Source organism: Loxodonta africana, chromosome 9 (assembly GCF_030014295.1).
Source record: "Loxodonta africana isolate mLoxAfr1 chromosome 9, mLoxAfr1.hap2, whole genome shotgun sequence".
NCBI classification, from domain to species: Eukaryota; Metazoa; Chordata; class Mammalia; order Proboscidea; family Elephantidae; genus Loxodonta; species Loxodonta africana.
This window is the reverse complement of record NC_087350.1, coordinates 55,528,511-55,551,392: the sequence shown is the minus strand read 5'-3', so window position 1 is coordinate 55,551,392 and position 22,882 is coordinate 55,528,511. Positions and strand designations below refer to the sequence as shown.

General features: G+C 35.8%; 1 protein-coding gene across 14 annotated transcripts in view; it reads left to right on the top strand.

Moving 5' to 3' along the window:
- The window catches only part of CNTRL (centriolin), a 106,214-nt gene that overhangs the window by 23,076 nt on the left and 60,256 nt on the right, over positions 1–22,882 (top strand). For 10 of the 14 annotated variants that reach the window (XM_023544982.2, XM_010587680.3, XM_003407772.4 and 7 more), the window contains 7 exons: positions 3,063–3,256; positions 9,440–9,559; positions 10,435–10,663; positions 11,976–12,085; positions 15,350–15,544; positions 20,389–20,542; positions 22,258–22,478. In XM_023544982.2, the coding sequence (XP_023400750.2) occupies positions 3,063–3,256; positions 9,440–9,559; positions 10,435–10,663; positions 11,976–12,085; positions 15,350–15,544; positions 20,389–20,542; positions 22,258–22,478 (1,223 nt within the window). Of the gene's footprint in view, positions 1–3,062; positions 3,257–9,439; positions 9,560–10,434; positions 10,664–11,975; positions 12,086–12,891; positions 15,545–17,311; positions 18,754–18,800; positions 18,828–20,388; positions 20,543–22,257; positions 22,479–22,882 lie in introns of those variants that run through there. The other 4 variants (XM_023544983.2, XM_023544984.2, XM_064291509.1 and 1 more) reach the window with 4 other exon arrangements.

The window sequence follows — 22,882 nt, the reverse complement described above, 5'->3', positions numbered from 1 at the left end:
TATATACTGCTTTTTTTTCCTGTATATACATCCTGCAACAGTTGATCTGATAACTGAGACGGCTACTAAGTGACTAATGGGGAGGTAGTGTAAAGAGATGATTCATGTCCCAGGTGGGATGGAGTGGGACAGCAAGAGATGCCATCATACTACTCTGAATGACTTGCAGTTTAAAACTTATGAATTACTTCGGACTGTGGTTGACCATGGGTAACTGAAACCACAGAAAGTGAAATGCGGATAAGGGAGGATTACTGTAATTCACTGCACTCCATATGGAAATAGGAAATTCAGAGTTTTGCTTTGGACATGTTGAATATGAAATGTCTATGAGACAGCTAAATAGAGCCGTCAAGTAGTTGTTGTTAGCTGCTGTCAAGTCACGCCTAACTCATGGTGACCTCATGCACAATGGAATGAAATGCTGCCCGGTCCTGCAGCATCCCATCATCACTTGTGGATCTAACTCTTGTAATACATAGGGGTTTTGTTGGCTAATTTTTGGAGGTAGATTGCCAGGCCTTTTTTCCTAGACTATCTTAGTCTGGAAGCTCTGCTAAAAATCTGTTCAGTATCATAGCAACGTGCAAGCCTCCACTGACAGATGGGTGGTAGCCACGCATGAAGCACATTGACCAGGAATCAAACCTGGTCTCCTGCATGGAAGGTGAGAATTCTACCACTGAACCACAACTGCTGGAGTTCAGACAAGAGATGTAAACTAGAGATCTAAATTTGAGAGTAATCATTATAAACATGACATTTAATTCACTGGGAATTGATTAACTCAGCCAGACAAGAGTTGGGAAGAAGAGGAGCTAGATAAGGAGACTAAGAAGGAGAGATCAGCACGGTAGGAGAAAACAAGAAATAGTGAGTTGCAAAAGCTCGGACAAAAAGGTTTCAGTAGAGGAAATGGTCAACCATGTTCAGTGTTGCTGAGACATGAAGTAAGATAAACACAGAGACGTGTGCTTTAGAGTAGTAACATATGATGATGGTCTTAACAGGAGCAGTTTAAGGCTAGATTATAATGGATTAAAGAGTGAATAAAAGGTAGACATTTGGTGAAGATTGGGAATTTCCTTCCAGAATTTCACTTCCCTAGGGCTAACAGTGGAGCCCTGGTGGTGCAGTGATTAAGAGCTGTGGCTGCTAACCAAAAGGTCAGCAGTTTGAGTCCATCATTCGCTCCTTGGAAACCCTATAGGGCAGTTCTACTCTGTCATATAGGGTTGCTATGAATCAGAATCGACTTGATGGCAACAGGTTTGGTTTGGTTTTTTTGGAGGACCTAACAAAATGAGCCCAAAGTTTAGCAACAAACAAACAAACAAACAAAAACCCATAGCTTCTAGACCAGGAAATGGGCAGAAACAAATACAGTAAACCTCGAAGTTAGTAATCAGAGAAACAGAGTATTCAAGAATGTAGTGGAGAGACAAATCCTGGTTCAATTCCTGTGGTCCATGAAAAGACAAGAGGATCAGATACAGACAAAAGAAGAAGGATTGTCGTTAGGCAGGAAGGACACTTTTTCCATGAGAAAGGAGAGAAGATTTGTGGAGATATGGGTAGTTTCATTGGTTTGGTAGTAGAAAAATGAAAGGGTTCTCACTGATGGCTTCTGGTTTTTCAGTGAACTTTTATGAGGTCATCAGCTGAGAAAGAGAACAGAAGAAAGGAGTATGGCATATAGGAGGTTTGAGGAGCAGGAGGAAGGTACGAGATGCCATTTTAGAGTGTTGGGAAATGAGCCTGTATGTTCAGCTGTATGAAATTGATGTTAGTCTGTTTTCAACCTACAAAAACATCAACTTCATATGGTTCAATCCAGTACTTCAGAAACATGGTAAATTTTTACTAACTGGGACTCCACTAACCCAACGTTATGGAGCCCTGGTGGTGCAGTGGCTAAGAGCTACAGCTGCTAACCAAAAGGTTGGCAGTTCAGATCCACCAGCCACTCCTTAGAAACCTTAGGGCACAGTTCTACTCTGTCCTATAGGGTCACTATGAGTCACAGTCGACTAGATGGTAATGGGTTTGGTTTTTAACCCAACATTTGTTACCCTGAAGTTTATGTTTTGGAATCATTAAAAATACAAATAATGCAAAGAAATGTCATAATATAAATATACTATTGGGGAAGATTTTTAAACTGCTTATGGTTCATTTATTAGTACTTCAGATATTAATTAACCCAGTAAACCCAAATTAGGAGCCTTTAATGTGCTGGGCTCTTGGGATCCAGTGGTGAGCCAGATGCAGTTTCTGATTTCATGAAGCTTTAGTGGGGAAAGCAGACAGCCAGAGTACTTGCTCACATTTATAACTCCCCATGACAAGGGCCACAGAAGTATAGGGTAGTGTGGGAGTATCCCTGAGAAGCATCTAACCTGAGAAGGGGTAGGTGAAGGCAGACTTCTTGAAGTGTTTTTTTTTAAAACAGAGACCTAGAAGATGCAAAATAGTTAGCTCAGCAAACTCAAACAGAGAGCATGAATAAAACTCTGTAGGTGAGAAAAGGCATCACAAGTCTGAAGAACCGTAATCATTTCAGAAAGGCTGTAGTGGGGTGTTATTGAAGAGGAGGCTGGAGAGGGAGGTTAGGACCAGATCATGAAGAGCCTAGTCTGCTTTTCATTTAAGTTTTTGGATCTTATCCTGAGAACAGTAGGAAGCCTGTGAAGGATTTTAAGGAAAGACTGTTTTGCAAACACATTTGCAGCATCCTTTTAAGTGTAATTACTAATATCAAATAAAATATTACCTATTTTTTAAAGGGAAAAACTTCATCAACACTAATTGAATTAAATACATGCAAGTAGAGTGTTATTTTTAAAAATGTAATCCAAATGGTAATGCCTTCTTACCTCTCTTAATATAAATCAATTTCAAAATCAAGATACTCTTTTTCTAAAACTGTACTGGCTAATTTTTAAAGTAGAATTGTATTTACACTGTTCTTAGACTTCTTTTGCTTTTATTTGAGAAACATTTTTCTTTCTCTTTAAGTAGGAAAGATAATGGTAAATAAACTATTAAATTTTTATTGGCAGGAGAGGTAGAAAGACTAGAAAGAGACTTGGAAAAGAAGGTGATAGAAACTGAAGAGCTGAAGAGCAAACAAACAAGCTTCCTTGAGGAAATTAAAAATCAAGATAAACTGAACAAATTGTTAAAAGAGGAGGCCATACTGCAGAAACAGAACTGTGATGAGCTAGAGAGTGACCTAAGCACAAAAAATGAATTGGTAAGTCCCTATTTTGCATTGCCTTGGCAATATTCTCTTAAGATAGAGAATTCTTTACTCTTGGGTCTAAAAATATAGCTTCCTGATCATTGAATAAGGAAGATGTGGTTTAATAGAAATATATGCAAAAGCCTTTACATGTTACAGACTGTATACTTTACAGTATGGCTGCCCCAAAATGCTAACTTGGACTGCATTATTTGAAGTATGGTGTTCAGAACAAAGGAGAGGGATGAAGCTCTGCACTATGAGGAGTTGGTCAGACTGCCCCTAGATGTTTGTCTTTCTTTAAAGCAACAACATTCTTGGTGAGAATGAACATTGGCAAAAACTTGCAGAAAGTAATTTGACAAAATTATCCAAATCTTAAATAGACATATGCTATGTCTCAGAGATTGCATTTCTAATAACATATTCTGTAGAGATGGTAGCAAGAATGTATAAAGTGCACACACATGCATATACATACTCATACAGATACCTGCGTACTTACACAAGGCTATTCACTACAACATTGTTTCTATTAGTAAAAAAGGAAATAACTAATCTGTAAGTGAGAGATTTAGAGGACATCCATGTGGTAGAATAACATGTTGCTAATAAAATGAAGTACAGCTGTGTATCCTGATGTGGAAGGATGTATAGCACATATTGCTATGTGAAAAAAGCAAGTGGACAAACAGCATGCTGAGTATAATCCCATATATGAAAATATATAAGTATGTACAGGGGAAAATGGCAGAATATGCACCAAACCCTTGACAGTGGTTATTTCTGAGGAACGCAGTTATAGAACACTTTCAAATTGCCCTTTCTGCATATCTGTGATGTTTAAATTTTATGTAATTTGGCTTTATGGTTGAAACAGGAAAAAAAAAAGGTATTAAAAAAATAGAATATATTCAAAAAGTTACTGACCCAGAGGCTTCAAAGGTCTTGAGACTATGTCATATGAGAAGTGACCAAAAGAACAGAGGGTGTCCAGGATGGAGAAGAGGAGACCCAGCTGCCTTCAGATATTCAAAGGATTATTTCATGGAAGAGGCTCTAGAATTTTTTTACTAAGGTCCCATGAGCTGGAATTAAGATGTGGTAAAAATGGAGTTATAGGAAAACCAGTTTTCACTTTGGAATGATGAAGCAATTTATAATAGCTCCCCTGAGATACAATGTGGTAACTCTGGAATGTTTTTGCTGTCACTGAAAAAGGCAGAGGGTGGCCATATGCTAAAGATTTGAGGGGAAAGATCAAAATCATTAGACAGGAAGATGGACTAATGACCTTATTAAAAAGCCCTTTTAAGTTCAGAGAATTTGAATCTGTAAAATTATTAGGCTACGTTTCCTGGAGGAAAAACAGCTATTGGTACCCCTTCTTTTTTTTTTTTTTTTTGGCAGTTTCTTATTTTAATCTATGCGTAACTTAGAGACTCATACTTCTCTTGTAATAGAATCCTAGGTATAGTTACCTTCTTTTGTATTTCCCTTTCAAGATCATCAGCCTTGCTTAACTACTTGCTTTGTTGACAAGAAGAATTCTGCCTTTTCACTTGCTTTATTAACAAGAAGAATTCCATCTGTGCGTTTTTCTTTGTATGTGGGCCCACAGTCTAGAAGGGAAGTTGTTACTTGAAATATCAATACCTGACTACCTCCTTCTTGAGCCTTTCTTTGCCTGAGAGAAAAAGTAATTTATACCAAGAGGGCATAATGGAAAAATAGGACAGCTTCCCCAGCCCTGTTATTTATATATTAAGAGCATTTGTGGGTTCCTTCATGTTGTCACTTACTTGAGGGTAGTTTTCACATTTGCCAGCTGTATTCTGAAGGCATGTGTGAATAGTATTAATAATCCAGTGATTATCATGGTTTTAGATTATGTATATTTCTGTTGTTCTCCATTAATAAAAAATAGAGTGGACAGATGAGTTAATCAAACCATTGTAGACCAACATGACAATTTTATTTTAATTGTGAACTCTTTCTAGAGCCCTGGTGGCACAGTGGTTAAAAGTTTGGCTGCTAACCAAAAGGTCAATAGCCATTCCTTGGAATCTACCAGGCGGTCCTTGGAAACCCTGTGGGGCAGTTCTGCTCTGTCCTGTAGGTTTGCTATGAGTCAGAATCAGCTCAAAGGTTTGGTTTTTGGTTTAGTGGCCTCTTCATGCTCATCACATAAATTTGTGTTTAAAATACAAAAAACAAGAAAAATGGTTACTGTGGTATTATTTGACATTTGTCAACATTTAATAAACTTTCTGGAGTTATAGATCTTTTTTGGAATATGGGATCCATCTTTTACTACTAAAATTAAATAACTTTATAATTTCCAAATGGTGACCCCCTGGCCTAGATAGTCAACCCATTTTTAGCCCACTGAAAACCTGGACAAAATATCATGTCTTAAGACTTTGTGCTATTCCAAAATTATAGATACTGTTATAGTTGTCTACTTTTTAAAAAAATTTATAATGTTGTTAATATGTTTGTGCTGTGTGAGTAAATGTTTTGTAAATTGTCAACAGTTTTTGCTATTTTTTTCCTGTAACTATTTTTATAGATGTCAGGTTGTGCTCTTCTCTATGTTATTTATTTTTATCATTAACCACTTAAGCATACTTTTGTATGCAAAATTAATATATGTTTATTGTAACAAATTCAGATAACAAATATATGCAGTAGAAAATAATGGTTCCACTTTTCCCTACTCCATTCCTTGGATGTTAATATATATCCTTCTTATTTCCTATGCATTTTTTAAATACATTATATATGTGATTATATAACGCTATGTAAGTTTATATTTGTATGTATATAAATATGTAAAATTAAAGACATATATACCTTTGAATGTTTGTGACTTTAAAAAACAGAATGGAATCTTAACTGTGTAAGTCTGCAACTTATTTTTCACATAACAGTATATCATGAACAACTCTCATAGTTAAAATATGTATATATATTTCTCATTCTTTTAAAAGTCTGTATAGTGCTCCCATTATATGGATCCTCTGTAAGTTAGCTTACTCCTATTGATGAATATTTGGAAACCCTGGTGGCATAGTGGTTAAGTGCTACAGTAGCTAACCAAAGGGTCGGCAGTTCAAATCCACCAGGCACTCCTTGGAAACTCTATGGGGCAGTTCTACTCTGTCCTATAGGGTCACTATAAGTCAGAATCGACCCAACAGCAATGAGTTTTGGTATTCACGAATATTTAGGTTGCCTCCATTTTTTTTTTTTTTTGCTATTAGGGACAGTAACACAGAGAAAATCTTGGGGGGTGTGTGTGTGTATGTGTGTGCGTAGCCTGATGTATTCATGCTAGTAATCCTTTACCATAAATCACTACAAGTGAAATTACTGCGTAATTTGCATTTCAAATTTTGATAAATGTTAACGCATGCTGCAAAAAGCTTATAACCAATTTCAACTCCTATAGCAGTGAGTTCCCCACTGGATATTGTTATTTTGAACTTGTAAATATGATAGAAAAAAATATAATCTTATTACTATTTTAATTTTGCATTTCTTTAGTTGTTAGAGGATTGAGTATTGTGTACGCATTCATTGGCTAGTTTGTATTTGTTCTTTAAATTGCCAGTTCATGTTTTTTTTTAGTCCAGAGGACTATTCTATGTTACGAAGGAATCCTGAGTCTTATTTTAAGATCCTGCATTTGAAAAATGTTTTCTGTTACTGTATGCAGAACACCTGATATCATCTGTAGTTGTATAGTGCGTTCCAGTTTTCTTAGGTCAATTAATTTATAAAACACAGATATGTGTGTGTGTGCACATACATACATATGTATATAAAAAGAATTAGTGACACTGAGGTAACACTTCTGGTGACAGTTTAAACCATAGTAGTCCCCCTTCTGTCGTCACCAACAAATATTAACCAAACTTACTCTTTGTGTAGCTTTCAGTTTCCTCATTTTTAAAGTGAGGATGATTTACCTATCCTGCCTGCCTCACAGACCTGTGAGGATTTAATGAGGTAATGAATGTGAAAATAATTTCAAATGAATCAGTTAAGTAATGAAAGGTGGCAAATCTAACTCCTAGTTAGATGATGATTAAATGTGTCTGTGTAAGAGTAATGCAAATACTAATAACTAGGTCTTCCTAAGGTAAGTTGTCAGAAAATAGAATTTAGCATCTTGTATTATTACAGCTTAACTCTCTGGAGTTCTCCAGATGATGGTCTCTGATTCTTTCTCCTTTTTAGCCTTGGTTTCTTGCAGGCCCTTTTCTGCCGATTCTGTATTCTTCCTTAAAGGTAGTTTCTTCAGGGCTGAACTACATACTGTATTTTACATGGTTTGCATGATAACATGTATTAATATGTTTGTTTATCTTTTATTTTTGAAACTGGCTTGCCTTTTGGGGAAATGTGCTTGTGTGTGTGTGTGTGTGTGTTTTTTTTAATGGTTGTGTACATATGCGTGAATTTAGATGTGGGGAAAGAATTTTTATCATTTTTCCTATTGGTAAATATGTTAACTGCAGTCAACTCATGATTATCCAGAGTAATATAGTAACCAGCCTACTTTCCATGTCATTTGATTCCTATATTGGTCATGCATTTCTGCAACAGACATTTATTGAGTGCTTATTATATGCTTATTATATGCTAAACCTACTGCTATAAAAGATTTAAAAGTACTTTGAGAAGCACAGAGTATTATAAATTCCCTGCATTATCCTTGGTTTTGGCCGCATATGTTGTTTGTTTGGCTTTACTGCCTGTGAGCTTTGGAGAGAGAAGCCCAGGATTAGTTGACACTGTTGGTTGTGAGTTGCGTTTTTGAAACTCAGGGTTGTGTGAGCGTTCATTGAAAGCATCAGTGTGGATAGGTAATGTGCTAGACACCCTGCGGCAGGACACTGAAGGCAGCGTGGTAAAATAGAGTGTTGGATTTGAAATCAGGAGACTTGGCATTGAACTCTGCCTCTTTCACTACCAGTTATATGATGGGGGAAGTTATTTAACTTCTCTGTGCAGCTTTCATTATCTCATAGGGTAGTTGTGAAGTTGTAATGAGACAGCACATGTAAGATGCTTAGCCCAGGTTTTGGCACACAGTGAGCGCTCAACCAGTATTGCCTGTTATCCAGACTAGCATTATTGTCAGTTTGATGGATAATCAAGAAGTGACTGTAAGCTAAGTCATGCACGACTTTAACTTCCTGGGTGTTGTAACATGTATGTTTGTTTATATTTTGTTCTCTTCAGCTTGCATTTTTACATTAATGAAGTTTTTCTGCATGTTCTTTGTCTGGTATCTACTATCAGACATTGGCACAAAAAAAGGGGAGGCATAAATCACTTAGTGGACCTTTGAAATGAACTCAAAGGAATGGTATAGTAGAAAGGGGACTGGTACAGGTAGCTAGTTCAGAAAGTATTTAACCTGTGTCACTAATCTAATATGTAACTTTTGACAAGTTACGTCACCAATCTGGGACTCAATTTGTTCATTTATAAATTCAGAGAATTAGATTGGATGATTTCATGTGTTCTCCCAGCTCTGAAAGCTTCTAAGAATAACTAAAAAGTTATAGGATTACTTTATAAAAATATGATATATGTTTTCATCTGATTGAGCTTATTTACATCCTTTACCCTCTACAAAGAATAATGTTTTGAACATTTAAAACCTATGATGCCATTAACCACAAATACAACAATCAAAACGAGTTTCTTTTTTTCTTCCTTCTCATTGCATAATTCCTTTGTAGTTAAAGTCAAAATCCAATTCTCCACATGAGTTGAAGCAATTTTTTAAAATCACAGCATATGTTAAATAAATCAGTTCTAATTATTGGGGAATCAGGAAGCAGGTACTTAAAAGGCTAGTTTACTTAGAAATAATTGATACAGAGTTATTTTCATGTTTGGACAAAGAAACTTAACAATTTAAAAATCTTTATTTATTGCAACTTGAAATCATATATAAACTTCAAAGGTCTCTTATGTGATCCCTTATGAAGTGATAATTTTATGTTTCATTATTTGTAGTAATTTAAAATTAAGATAAAATGTTCTGAATGTTGTGTTTGCTGTGAGGTTTTAAAAAATGTAATTATTAGTTGTGACTAGAACTTTCCATATTGTTGCACCTTTGCACTAACTTGCTGACACCATATGTTGTCTCATATCAAATTGGACCAATAGCTAAAACAGAAGACCATGGAACTAACGCGAGCTTGTCAGAAACAGTACGAGCTGGAGCAGGAATTGGCCTTTTATAAAATTGATGCTAAATTTGAGCCACTAACTTATTATCCATCAGAGGTGAGTTGTTTTAATGTTTTAGCAGTCCCAAGTTAAAACCAGCATGGCAGGGGTGGCTAGGGGCTTTTCAGGGAATTTTATCAATAACTATTCCTCTTTCTTATTATGAGAGCATCAGCAGTATAAACTGTGTTTTGATTGTGCCTGTGACTTTTTTAACTCAGTGAGCTACAGAGTATCCTAATGAGGTAAAAAGCCCCAAGAGGATCTTTGCCCGTAGCCATATCCCAAGGCTGTCTAAACCTCAGTTGCCACGCTCAAGAGTATGGGTGGAGTAGCTATTTTAAATCCAAACTTCCAGAAAAAGTACATTGCCTGCTTCAGTGGCCATAGAATAGTCATCTTCCTACATTGTTTTTTCAGTAATCATTGGGTTTAATATTAATCAGCCATTATTGGTACAAATGCCATAAATTCTGCTGCAACAAAGGAACCACATCTGAGGCCCATGATGCTAGCTGTTATCATACATTATTTTATTTAAAAATCTAGTTATTAAAATTTATTAGACTGAGGTTTTGTCTATACCAGCCAATAAAGCAAAATGAAACAACCAGATTTCTGGTTTTAGAGATTAAGCAGTGCTCAAAATCGTATCATTGTGGGCAGCTCTTTAATCAACCAGTCCAAACTCTTTCACTCTTTTGGGGTAGAGGGGTTCTTTTTGAGGCCATTTTCAGTTCTAGTTCTTTTTTTGATGTATTAACAATAAGAAAACAGAATGATATATATTTTTCAGTTTCTAAGCATGTAGGATTGAATATAAACTCAGGTAATTCTGAGCTATATTTTCCATTAATAAAATGAACGATACCATTTGATTGCCTGGAAGTTATTTATTAAGCCATAAATCTTTTAATTTCTTTTGCTTTTAGTATGTTGAAGTTGATAAAGCCCCAGACGAAAGCCCTTACATTGGCAAATCCAGATACAAGAGAAATATGTTCACCACAGACAGTCACATTATTAATAATGCCCAGCCAGTACAGATCAGGAAGATGGAGCCAGATGAAGGGGAACAACTTAGAAATGAGCAAGTTAATTTGAAAGCCCAAGTGCCACTGGACATACAACTGGAAGACAAAGAAAAAAAAATAAGTGCAGGTTAAAAAAAGTTTTTTGAATTCTTTAAAAATATAAAAAGATTGTATAGATAAATTTTGTTTCACAATTCTTTTAATCGCTTAAACATTTATGGCATTTGTTGTTCTACATGAGAAGTCTAAAAGAAAGTATTGATCCATCTAGAAAGTTATTTTTTAATGATTGCTGTTAGAGTTGAGGACAATAATCGATAGCCATTGTGTCCAGGGGATCCAAGAATTTGTAAACCCTGTCCCGCCAACCAGCCCTTCAGCCTACTGGAGCTCTGCACACAAAGACGTAATTAATCATAATTGAAGCAAGTAAAGTACCACTTTATTGATTGTTATGCATGTAGCCAGAACCTAAAGCAGCACTTTGAATAAACTGAGTGAGACACTGTCCTTAGGCTTGGACTGATGGCCAGCATCCTAGTCTTCCTGACCTGCCCCACACTTTACCTCCCACCCTTCCTGCCCTCCACCACCCAAGGAGAAACACAGGGTTCTTGCCACCTTCTAGCAAAGTCACATAGAAGTCAAGCCAAGAGGGCACTTTAGAGACCTTGTCAGTGACAAACTTTGACTCTACTTATCCGGGTAGCTGCATGAAAATGGAAGGAGAATACAGACCTGAGTCCATGCATTCCCCTAGTAATTATGGCCCACTCAACAGTCAGACTGGCAACTTACTTTCCCTTAGTTGGTAGCTAAGTAATGGACGTGGAAGGCCTATAGAGATTGACTTGGAGAGGGGAAAGGAGAGGCTCAGTTCCCCTTGTCTACACTTACTGTATGCTAAGGCTCTGTAGGGGGAAAGCAAAAATAAATCAGATAGTATATGTGCAGACTAGCTTCAAGGAGCTTATAGTTTTTTAGGAGGCAGGGAAGAAGAGAGGGAGTAAGAGAGAAATCTGAAATTTGAGGTAGTAAGTAATTGATTCTGGGAGTACCTACAGCTGGAAGAGAATATGTGGTAGTGAATTTCTTGATATTGAGCCTGATAAAGCATTTGCCTCAAACATATTTACCAATAAAATCCTTACTCTTCAGAAGGGTTCTCTAGTGTTGGGAATATTCAGTAAAGTCCGTTTTATATTAAGGATTTTACAAATAAAGGCTCAATTATAGTACTGTAACATATCATGAAACAATTTATTTTAAAGATTAATAGAGATGAAAAACCATCATAAAAAATTATTTTTTTTATTACTGTGACCTATAATGAGGGAATTAGTTATGAGGTGATTGCAAAGAAAAAAATCTGTATGGTAGAAGTTTTGGAATTCAGTGTTTTTCTTGTGTGTACGTGTGCATATGTTTTTAAATTATAGCACAGACTCGGCTATCAGAACTGCATGATGAAATAGAAAAGGCAGAACAACAAATTTTAAGAGCTACAGAAGAATATAAACAACTGGAAGAAGCTATCCAACTGAAAAAAGTATGTAAAAACAAAACAGCACCGCTAAGAGGAAATGAATAAATGAAATGTTTGTTCCTTTCATATTCATTGGAAACAATTTTTAAATCAGTACTAATTGTGGAATAGTAAGTTTCGGAGTCAAATATAGGTTTCTAGCATTTCCCAATTACATTTTCCTTCTATTCATGATGACATCGTATTAGCATTTTATAAAGTATATAGAGACTAATTACTTGAGATTTATATAAAAACATGTATTTAATCCACTATATTATGAAAGCCAGTACTTTACCCAAGGAAGTTGCTTCTGGGTGTATTTCTTCTAATTTAAGTGCCCTGCCTTTAAGATTCTAGGATCTAGGTTAAGACATCATTACTATAGCGTGAACATTATCAAAAACAAGCAGCAAAAAAGTAAATGATACAAAATATGGTGTACAAAAAGATGGAAGTGACACTCAGAAATACCAAAGGGCATTGTGACAAAATAAGCAGCTTAAAATCATGATGTAATTGCATAGGGGGGAAATTCAAAAAAGGAAGTGTTTTGACATTTTAGTTTTTAAGTACGTAAGAGTTTTTAGTTGCTTAAACTTTTTAAAAATTTTTACTTATTTTGTTGTTGTTGAAGACATACACAGCAAAACATACACCAGTTTACCGGTTTCTACATGTACAGTTCGGTGACATCACTTATGTTCTTTGAGTTGTACAACCATTCGCACCCTCCTTTTCTAAGTTGTTCCTCCCTCATTGACATAAACACATCGCCCCCTAAGGCGCCTATCTAATCTTTCAAGTTGCTGTTGTTAATTTGATCGCAGGTCAGCTGTTCGAACCCACCAGCCACTCTGCAGGAGAAAAGACCTGGCTATCTGTTCCCTTAAAGATTTCCGCCTATGAAACCCGATGGGGCAGTTCTACTCTGTCGTATAGGGTCACTGTGAGTTGGGTTCACCTTAATGGCAAACAACAACATACTTTAATAGGTAGAAGAAATTGTAGATTTTTCTTAAAAGATATACTGTATTGTTACTTTCAAATCATACAGTAACTAGAAATTGATTCAGGTTTATTGGAAGCTGATGATATGCCAGTTACTGACTGGGCTGGGCCCTGAGTAATGAACAAAAAAGACATGAAAAGTTCATGAACAGACTAATAGGGGAAATAGACAATAATCAAGAAAAAAAAGAAATATATAGTTAAACAACATAGCGCTGTAGGAAAAAAATTGAGAGACATTGTAAAAGGTATGTAATTTAGATTGTAGACCCTCTGAGAAGATGACATTTAGACTAAGACTCAAAGGATGAGAAAGAGCTAAAGAGGCAAAGTTGGGGTCAGGAATATTTCAGGCAGAGGGAACACTGTGTGCAAAAGCTTTTAGGCTAAAGATTCCTCTGTAGAGTTAGAGTGGAAGATGATCAAAGAGACCATAGGGTCCAGATCATGCCAGGTTTCCTAGGCCATTTTAAGTAGTTTGAATTTTATTCTAAATGCAGTGGGAAATCTTTGAAGGGCTTTGGGTGGTAGAGTGGCCTGTAATTTTATTTTTAAAAGACCCTGGCTACTGCATGGAGAGTGAACGGGGGTGAGGAAGGTAGAAAGAATGGAAATGTGTGCATCAGTTCGGAAGCTATTGTTTAGTGCAGGCGAGAGATGATAATGGCTTGGACCAGGAAGATGATGGTGAACATGGAGAGATGCAGACTGATTCTGGGTAAAATTTGGCAGTAGAACTTAGGACTTAAGATGGACTGAAAGTGGGAGATGCAATACAGGGAGCTATCAAGAATGATTTTAATGATTAAATTATTTTAATGATTAAATAAGAATGCTTTATAATAGCCCTGACCAAAGCTTTATACAGATCAACAGATTGATAGATTGAATAATATATATAATATTGAAATAAATGATGCTTACAAAATGTGCTTGGAAAAAAATAGTCCTTTTAAATGAGTAAATATAAGCCTAAATTTTTCTTTACGCTGTTAATTTACTCAGCATGCTGACAGAGGTAAGCTTCAGCCTGGTTCTTATACACAGTCCTCAAATCAGTAAAATAAAGATCTCAATTTAATGAGAGCTTGCTTGCTATAATTTAGAATTCTAAAGTGTGAGATGATTTTACCAGTCAGCAGAGAATTTTTCATTTTTCCGATTTTAAAGGTATTGTGATTATTGGAAGGATTTTAGAGATACAAACCTGTTGCCGTCAAAATGATCCTGACTCATAGTGACCCTGTAGGACAGAGTAGAACTGCCCCATAGAGTTTCCAAGGCTGTAATCTTTATGGAAGCAGACTGCCACATCTTTCTCCCTAGGAGCAGCTGGTGGGTTCAAACCACCAATCTTTCGGTTAACAGCTGAGTGTTTAACCACTGGACCACTAGGGCTCCTTTTTGGAAATATAGAAGAGTTTAAAAAAAGGGTCAAGAAGTACCAACAATTCCATCACTTGTGGACAGTCATTATCAATATTTCATTTCTTTCCAATCTTTATTCTGCATACTTTTTTTTTGTGCCTTTTTTACAGTTTAATATAGATTTTTGAGACACATTTCTACATTTGTATAAATTTGTATGCTAAAAACTGCTAGAAATAGGAGATAGGGTATTAAAGTTATTGCTTCCCTACTAGTACTCAGAATTTATTGCTTGACCATCTTAATATTTATACTAGCTAGGAGACTGTAGTATAGTAGTTAGGGACATGGTCTGGAGCCCCACTGTCTAGGCTTAAGTCTTGGCTCTACCGCCTACTAATAATGTGACCTTGAGCAAGCTATTTAAATTTTCTATGACTCAGTTTCTTTATCTGTAAAATTAGGATAAATATATTTTCTACCTTATATGTTTTGAGGTTTAAATTATATAAAGAGTGTAGAACAGTGCCTGGCACATTAAAGTAAGTGTTATAAAAAGTCAGCTACACATGGGGTCGCCATGAGTCAGAATCACCTTGATGACTGCTGGTTTATCATTAATATTATTGTTATTATTAATGATTTCCAAATTGCTTGTACTAGAATGACAGCTTCATTTGTACCTGTTACATTATTAGTTTTCATAAACTTTAATAAAATAAGATTTTCTGCATACAATAAACATAAAAGTATAAGCTGTGAATGGAGTGCCTAGATAACGCCTCACATTTTATTGGAAAACTAATAGAGCACAGAATACTCTTTAAATTGTAGAATTTATTTTCTTTAAATTTATAAATCAGTGTTGCTATCCCCTGTTAATTGTGTGTCGGGGTATGGGGAGATTAGATTTCAGAAGCAGAGAAAGACCTTCTTTTCAAGCAGTTGAGTGGTAGGATACAACTTCTAAATAAATTACGTCAGGAAGCTCTGGATCTAGAAATGCAAATGGAAAAACAAAGACGAGAAATTGCCGAAAAGCAGAAGGAGATCGAGGACCTACAAATAGTCATAGATAGCCTGGATTCCAAAGACCCAAAACATGTAAGTAAATTAAGAAATATTGGCTTGTTCTACAGGGACTAGAATATCATTCTGTCTAAATGTTATATGTCATGTCATTTTGAGCCTCAGTGTCCTTTCTGGAAGTCTCTCTTAGTTTGATGCACAAATTTGAGTGATACATGTGTGTATATGTGTGTATATATACGTATATATATCGTGTGTCTAAAACAAAGCAACTTAGGGCTTGAGGCAGTGGCTTTCAATATAATGATGTATGCATGGTATGCTTACTTTTTTTAAAGTGGTTCTATTTCATTGTATTTTAAAGCAAGAAAAACGTGCCCCAAGATACCCTCCAAATCTCTTACCTTTTCTCTCATCTTGCCTTTTTTTGTTAAAAGCAAGGTGGTGAGATGAAAGAGCTGAAGGAAGTTCAGAATTCTTTCTCTCCCTCTTCTTTAATCCTTCATGCAGTCTTTATGCAAATATTCTACTCAAGCTGGTTGTTGTTTGAATTTATTTTGTGTTGTTCTTAAAAATGAAACATTCCTCTAGAGCATACCTGCCTGAAATGTGGCCAGATGGGGTGGCTGATTGATGGGGTCAGGCTCTTTCTTTCTGTCTCTACCCTGAGAAGTCTTCCTAATGGCTTATCTTTTAGTTAATATTGCTAAAATAGAAGTAGAAATATTTTACTGGTATACTTAGAATAATAAAGTTATATATTTTAAAGAACTTTAAGATCTCTGGATTAAGAGAATTTATAGAATTTAACATAGTAAGGACAATGCACTATAATTGCTTTAAGTACTTTACATTTTTTTGTGTGTGTGCTTTGGGTGAAAGTTTACAGCTCAAGTTAATTTCTCGTTCAAAAATGTATACATATATTGTTTTGTGACATTGGTTGCAGTCCCTACACTGTAATAGCATGCTCCTCCTTCCCACTGTGGGTTCCCTGTGTCCATTTGTCCAGTTCCTATCCCTGCCTTCTTGTCTTGCTTTTGGGCAGGAGTTGCCCATTTAATCTTAGATATTCGGTTGAATTAAGAAGCACATTCCTCACATGTGTTATTGTTTGTTTCATAGGCCTGTCTAATCTTTGTCTGAAAAGTGGGCTTCAGGACTGGTTTTAGTTCTGGGTTAGCAGAGTATCCAGGGGCCATAGTCACAAGGCTTCCTCCAGGCTCTGTCAGACCAGTACTTTAAATATTTTAGTGAACTATCATAAATATTTGTTGTAGGCCAGCTAATTTTAACAAAAGATAGCCTTACCATCACAGACATAAGGCCTTTTCCAACAAAAGCCTAAAACTTAGTGTTAAAATTGAAACCAAAAAATGACAAATTTGTTATATATATTTTATTACAAAAAAGTTAAAAAAGAAAATGACACTGAAATAGTCTTATTTTAAGGAATTTTTGTCACATGAAAAACCAGATATTTTAAGTCATTTTTAATATGGTCAGTATACTTTACCTTATTGCATTTATTTGTTCAGAAGTCTGCAATCCCTTATAAGGTCCTTGAGGGCAAGAGCTGTATCCTGCTGGTGTCTGTATCCATAGGGGCCAGCCCTGTGTTCATGAGTGCTTGCATCAAGGAAGGTAGGAAGGAACCTGCCTGTAAACCCAACCCACAGCTTCTTTGCTGCCCCTTCCAGCTCTGTGATCTGTGAGTCTAATTAAAACCTGGATTATGTGTCTGCTTTCAACAAATTAGTGTGATATATTTGTCAGACCAAAAAAAAAAAAAAAAAAAAAGCCAAAACCAAACCCACTGCCATTGAGTCGATTTCGACTCATAGCGACCCTGTAGGACAGAGTAGAACTGCCCCATAGAGTTTCCAAGGAGCAGCTGGTGGCTTCTAAGTGCTGACCTTCTGGTTAGCAGTTGAGCTCTTTACCACTGTGCCCAGGGCTCCATTTGGCAGACAGTGAGTTTAATTCTCACTGGATTTTGGTAAAGAGTTACATATATAAAGGAGCTAAATGACAAGTAGGAATGGCATCCAAGTTTTGAAGGTAGCCAAAATTAATTTGTGCTGGTAGGAGTGAAACATATAAACCAGATTTATTTGATTTTATTAAAACTACTAAAGATTAGCTCTTAAGGTTGCAGCCTTAGTGTGAACAACAAAGGTTGCTTTTTTTTTTTTTAATTCATTGATCCAAAGGGACCATCTTTTTCTAATCTGCACAAAGTCACCTTATTGGCTAGTCACAGGCGCTTCATTTTAGGGTCAAAAAATATGAGCGTTTTAGCTAAAGGGAAAGAAATCAAGAGGGGAATCTCCTACATGTGTTTGTATAGATGTAGGTAGACTTTTATTTAGTTAACTTTTATTATCTAATCAGATGAAGTATCTTTCTTAGTAGCAAGTAAAATTTAAAGGTAAAAGCTTGAGAGATTAGAGAATAGCATATGACTGATGAGAGATATGATGGAAAAAACACATAAAGTACCCATAATGTGTCTTGCGTGGTGCTGGGTATTTGCCATATGCTAGTGAAGACTTCTATCACAGCATCAAGTGAGGTTGGTGGCATTTTTTCCTCCCAATTTGCAGGGGATGAAAAAGTAATTGAAAAAGATTTAATGATTTACCCAAAGTCACCCTTTATAGGAAGAGGCAAACCCAAGCTTATGGTATTGCGGTGACCCCTTCCCTTCCAAGAGATTAAAGATCTAAAAGAGATTAATTATTTTTACAATTAGCCTCAGAGCTTAGACTAGTTGGTTATCAACAAACAGCATTTAGCTAGGCTTTAAAAGGAAAAGGCACCATTTAAAAATCATTTTATTTTATACAAATTTTGATAACTAGCACAGATATTATGGGAGCAAACACAAAAAAGGAAGATTTGTATTGCTCTTCCCTATCAGGAAATGCCCAGTAGAAGCAGAAGGTAACTGTTCTCTAGAGAAAATTAAGCCTGTAGTGATCAGTTGCAAAGTTTGTCCGTGATTGGCCCCCAGGAGCTTCCTGTGTAATGATTTAAAGCATGGAGGGTGGGGTCGGCCTGTAAAGGCTGCTTGTGATTGGACAGGCAGGGCTGCAGCTCACCCTCGGCCAGGAATGTGGTTTGAAGAGCTGGGAGGTTACCGAGCCTCTGAAATGCTTACAAAAATGTGGCTGTCAGAGAGGGAAGTGCACATGAATTTGAAGACAGCGTTAGAAAGCGTTCCGTCCACAATTTCTCTGTTCTCAATGGCCCAGTTTGAACAGGAGAAATTGTAAGCTAAGGTATAATCATTTTCTTGTTTTTTTTTTTTTTTGCTCGCCCAACAAAGAACTTAAAAGGAGGAGGAGTCAGAGATGTAAGTTCCTGTTTTTATAACAACTCTTTTGTGAACTTCATGGTAGTGAAGATTGCAAAATCTACTTTTGCTCCCATGTGCTTAGTGCAAAATACTGGCATATTGAACCAATTTATTTTTGTCCTGCATATAAGGAGGTTTCAATGGAATTTTTAATTGTGAATGTTAAAGATTTAGTGATATTGCCATGAGTGCAGTGGTGGTTTTCTTACTTCTTGAGCCATAAAAATCTTAAGTTTACTTAGAATTTAAGCTGTCATCTGCAGTTACCTTTTCAGAAAGATTTCAGATAGTTATTCTGGAAATATAGGGGGAAGAAAAGTTTCGAAAATCTCTGTCAAACTGCCACTCATTTGTTCTTCAAAATGAAGAGACTTTTCTTTCTTGTCTTTGGGGTAACAGACATTTTAAGTTGAGGAATGTGCTTTTGTAATCAAACGGATCTTATACTTGAGAGCCTTGGTATTTGTTGTTCAGACTGTGAAAATAGTCTCTGTCCTGATAACTTTTTCTTAGTTTATTTTAGGTCTCTGAACCTGTGGAGGCAAACTGTAGTCACAAGGGCGTAAACAGGAGCGTAAAGATTCTCTAGGGAGTTATTTTGTCTCCATATGAACAGTTGCCTAAGGAGACCCAGGCAATCATTGGATGGATTTGAGATTCAGTTTTCTCACATGTAAAATGAAGGATTAGATGGCTAGACTAGATTGTTGGCTCTTGATTTTTTTTTTCCTTCCAGCACACCTGAAGAATACAATCCACTCCTTTCTTTAACAGTGGCTCAGTAATGCGATGACTGCTAGGATGTGAGAATGTGTGTGGGTGTGTGTAAGCTGTTTCCCAGCGGGAGCAAAAGTTGTCGTACTAGAGAGGTTTACTGCCCTAGGGCCCTTCCTCTTAAGAATCACTGGGCAAAATGGTCTTCGAGAACCCTCTGAGGTCCCAGATTATCAAATCTAAGACCAAAAATGTTTCTTTGTACAAATTTGAATTCCAGGTAAATATTTACTTATTTCATGTCTCTGTTTTTTTCCCTAAGAAACTTCTTTTTTAAGTACATTTAGTATATTTTTTTATTAAAAAGGTATTACTTGTCTATTACATTTTTTTTTTAAGTATTAAAAAAACTTATTTAAAAAAAAAAAAAAAACTCCTGTAATCTTTCTGCCCAGATATAATCCTTGTTAACATTTTGGAATATATATTTTTTAGTTTTTTTCTATGGATATATATGTATGTAATCAATCCGCTGTTTGAGAAGCTTTTCAAAAATTCACATATTAGTGCAATGCAAAGAACACTGAACTTGGCTATATTACCTAGTAGCTGTGCCCTTGGAAAAATCATTTAACCTCTCTGATCGTCACTTTTCTCCTCTGTGAAATGGAGATGATTCCCACATTAAGTTATGAGCTTTAAATGAAGACTGCTCGTGAAAGAACACAAGGCCTGAACCAAAATAGATGCAAATTGTTAAATTTTGTTTTCTATTCTTTCTTTAAAAATACTGTTAATGATCATTTTTAAAAGCAGTTAATTTTTTTTTTTTTTTGCAATTCAGTCCCATATGACAGCTCAGAAAAGGGGTCAAGAACAACAGCTTGACATTATGAACAAACAGTATAAACAACTTGAAAGCCGTTTGGATGAGATACTTTCTAGGATTGCTAAGGAAACAGAAGAGATTAAGGACCTTGAACAACAGCTTACTGAAGGTGAGAATTTAAGTATTAAGGTAAATCAATTTTAGTATTAATGAAAGACAGGTGACAAGAAGACAGATACTAATCCAGATATTAGCTGAATATGATTTAGCTGTTAGTATTTGGCAGCAGAAATATATACAAAGTTCCCCAAAGTGCTTAATAAAACTTTAAAATCCTTAGTTTTGTTTTGTTACATTGATGTCCTTGTGAATCAAGTCATTCTATTCATTGAGCAAGAAGTCAACACATTTGATTCTTACTATTCCAGTAAAGTTCTGCTTAGTGAACCTAACTCAGAATTAGTGAATACTGTATTGCTTCTGGCAGAAATACAGGGTTAGGTTTCTGTAAGCCTCTTGTCACATTTTTGCCAACTGATTAATACATAACCTTTTTTGTTTTGTATGTTTCTATTTAAAAACAACTTATTTAATGTATCTTGTTGATTCATTAACACTGAACTCACAGCCAACAGCATTATAATGTGCCTGAAGGAAGCTCAGGTAACTCAAGTATTTTCTTGTAAGGCACATAACCATCCTTCTTGAGCTTACAAACTAATATTAGACAGCATTTTAGCACTCTATTTGGTGGCCATTTTAAACAGCAAAGGCAGCAGTAAAAAGCAAAAAAATGTGAAAAATATCCATGAAAAGAACACTTGTTTACAGTATGAGAACTGAAATAAGGCAGAGTGTTCGACCTCACCTGGGCGCATGTGCATTGGGCAGCTAAAATTTTTTGCCACTCCATGCGTGTGCATGTCTGTGGGTAACAGCAAAAGTGCTGTGAGTGTTGATTTGGGGGTTACAAATAAATTTTAGTGAGCAGGCATATTCACAGTTACAGAATGTGCAAACAATGAGGATCAACTGTACATGCCAGTGATAAGCCCTGTCATGTGATTTTCTTCTTTTGTGGCATAAAATCCTTTCACAAGCATAAAGCCCATTGATACCAGGGCATTCAGTGTCTAGTTATAAAGAGAGTGTAGAAAGAATTTTAAGATTAACTTTTGTAATGTAAATTAAAATTGTGACATTCCAGAAATAGCAGAAGATAATAGGCCACAATGGTGAGAGCCTAGGCTCCCTATAAAAAGGTCCTAGTCCCTGTTTAGCCCTTATCAGAGCTGTGTGACTTGGACAACTTGCATTTTGATTATCATTTGGGAGGTTTAAATGAGATAGTGTTCATAAAGGCCCTGACACACAGTAGGTGCCATATATGTATGTATATATTTTTTGTGATATATGTGTGTGTGTGTGTGTGTGTGTACACATATATAGTTGTTATCGTTTGTTTTTTTAAGTCCACAGCTAACATATTTATGCTGCCAGTGCTGGATTAGTCTTAGACATCGAGTGGTTCTGGTCTGTGCATCTAGCAATAAGAACTCAGCTTTGCTGTACATTTTTTATTATTTTATTTGCAAATTATTACTTTAGCCTTTTTTTTATAGAATTTATCAGGCATTTTATAAGCATTTCCTTCTGAATAATACTATTTTTATCATATACCTAGTTGATCCTCCTGTGCTGTAAAAAATTATCATTATATCTCAGAAAAGAAAAATAAGATAGTGGGTCCAGGAAATAACTGAACTCTTAGAATTTCACTCCCAGCTTGAAACAAATAGCTAAGAAGACTAAGTGCACTAATTATATATCTTAAAATCATTTTCTTGTAAACATTACTACCTTCCCTTCTTCCATCTTACTTAGGCCAGATAGCAGCAAATGAAGCTCTGAAGAAGGATTTAGAAGGTGTCATCAGTGGTTTACAAGAATACCTGGGGAGTATCAAAGGCCAGGCTACTCAGGCCCAGAATGAGTGCAAGAAGTTACAAGTCGAGAAAGAGGTATTGTTGCAGAGAGTGACAGAAGTTGAGCAGGAAAGAAACCAACTGGAAATAGTTGCCATGGATGCAGAAAACATGAGGAAGGTATAATTTATTTCTTGCCTATTTTCCTTTTTTTCTCAGATTTAGATGATACCCAAATTAAGTTAGTCAAAGGAGGTTAACAATGATGTAATCGTAAGTGGTGAAAAGTATTAGTGGCTATTTGATTTTTTTTTCTTTGTTAGTTATGATGCACTTGGAATCATTTTTCTTTACTAAGAAAAGGAGGATTATTTTAGTTGAATTTTTCTCTGTAAGATATTGTTATCAAATAACTCCGAAGTTGTTTGCTGAGTTATTTATACACATATAAAATTGTGGATATTACAGATGACCTAGTAAATGTTCAAATTATTGTGCAGCAAAATTAAGGACAACATGTATTTTTTTATTCTTATTATTACTACTTGATAGTTTTGACAAGACAAGCTCAGTGTTATAAATTG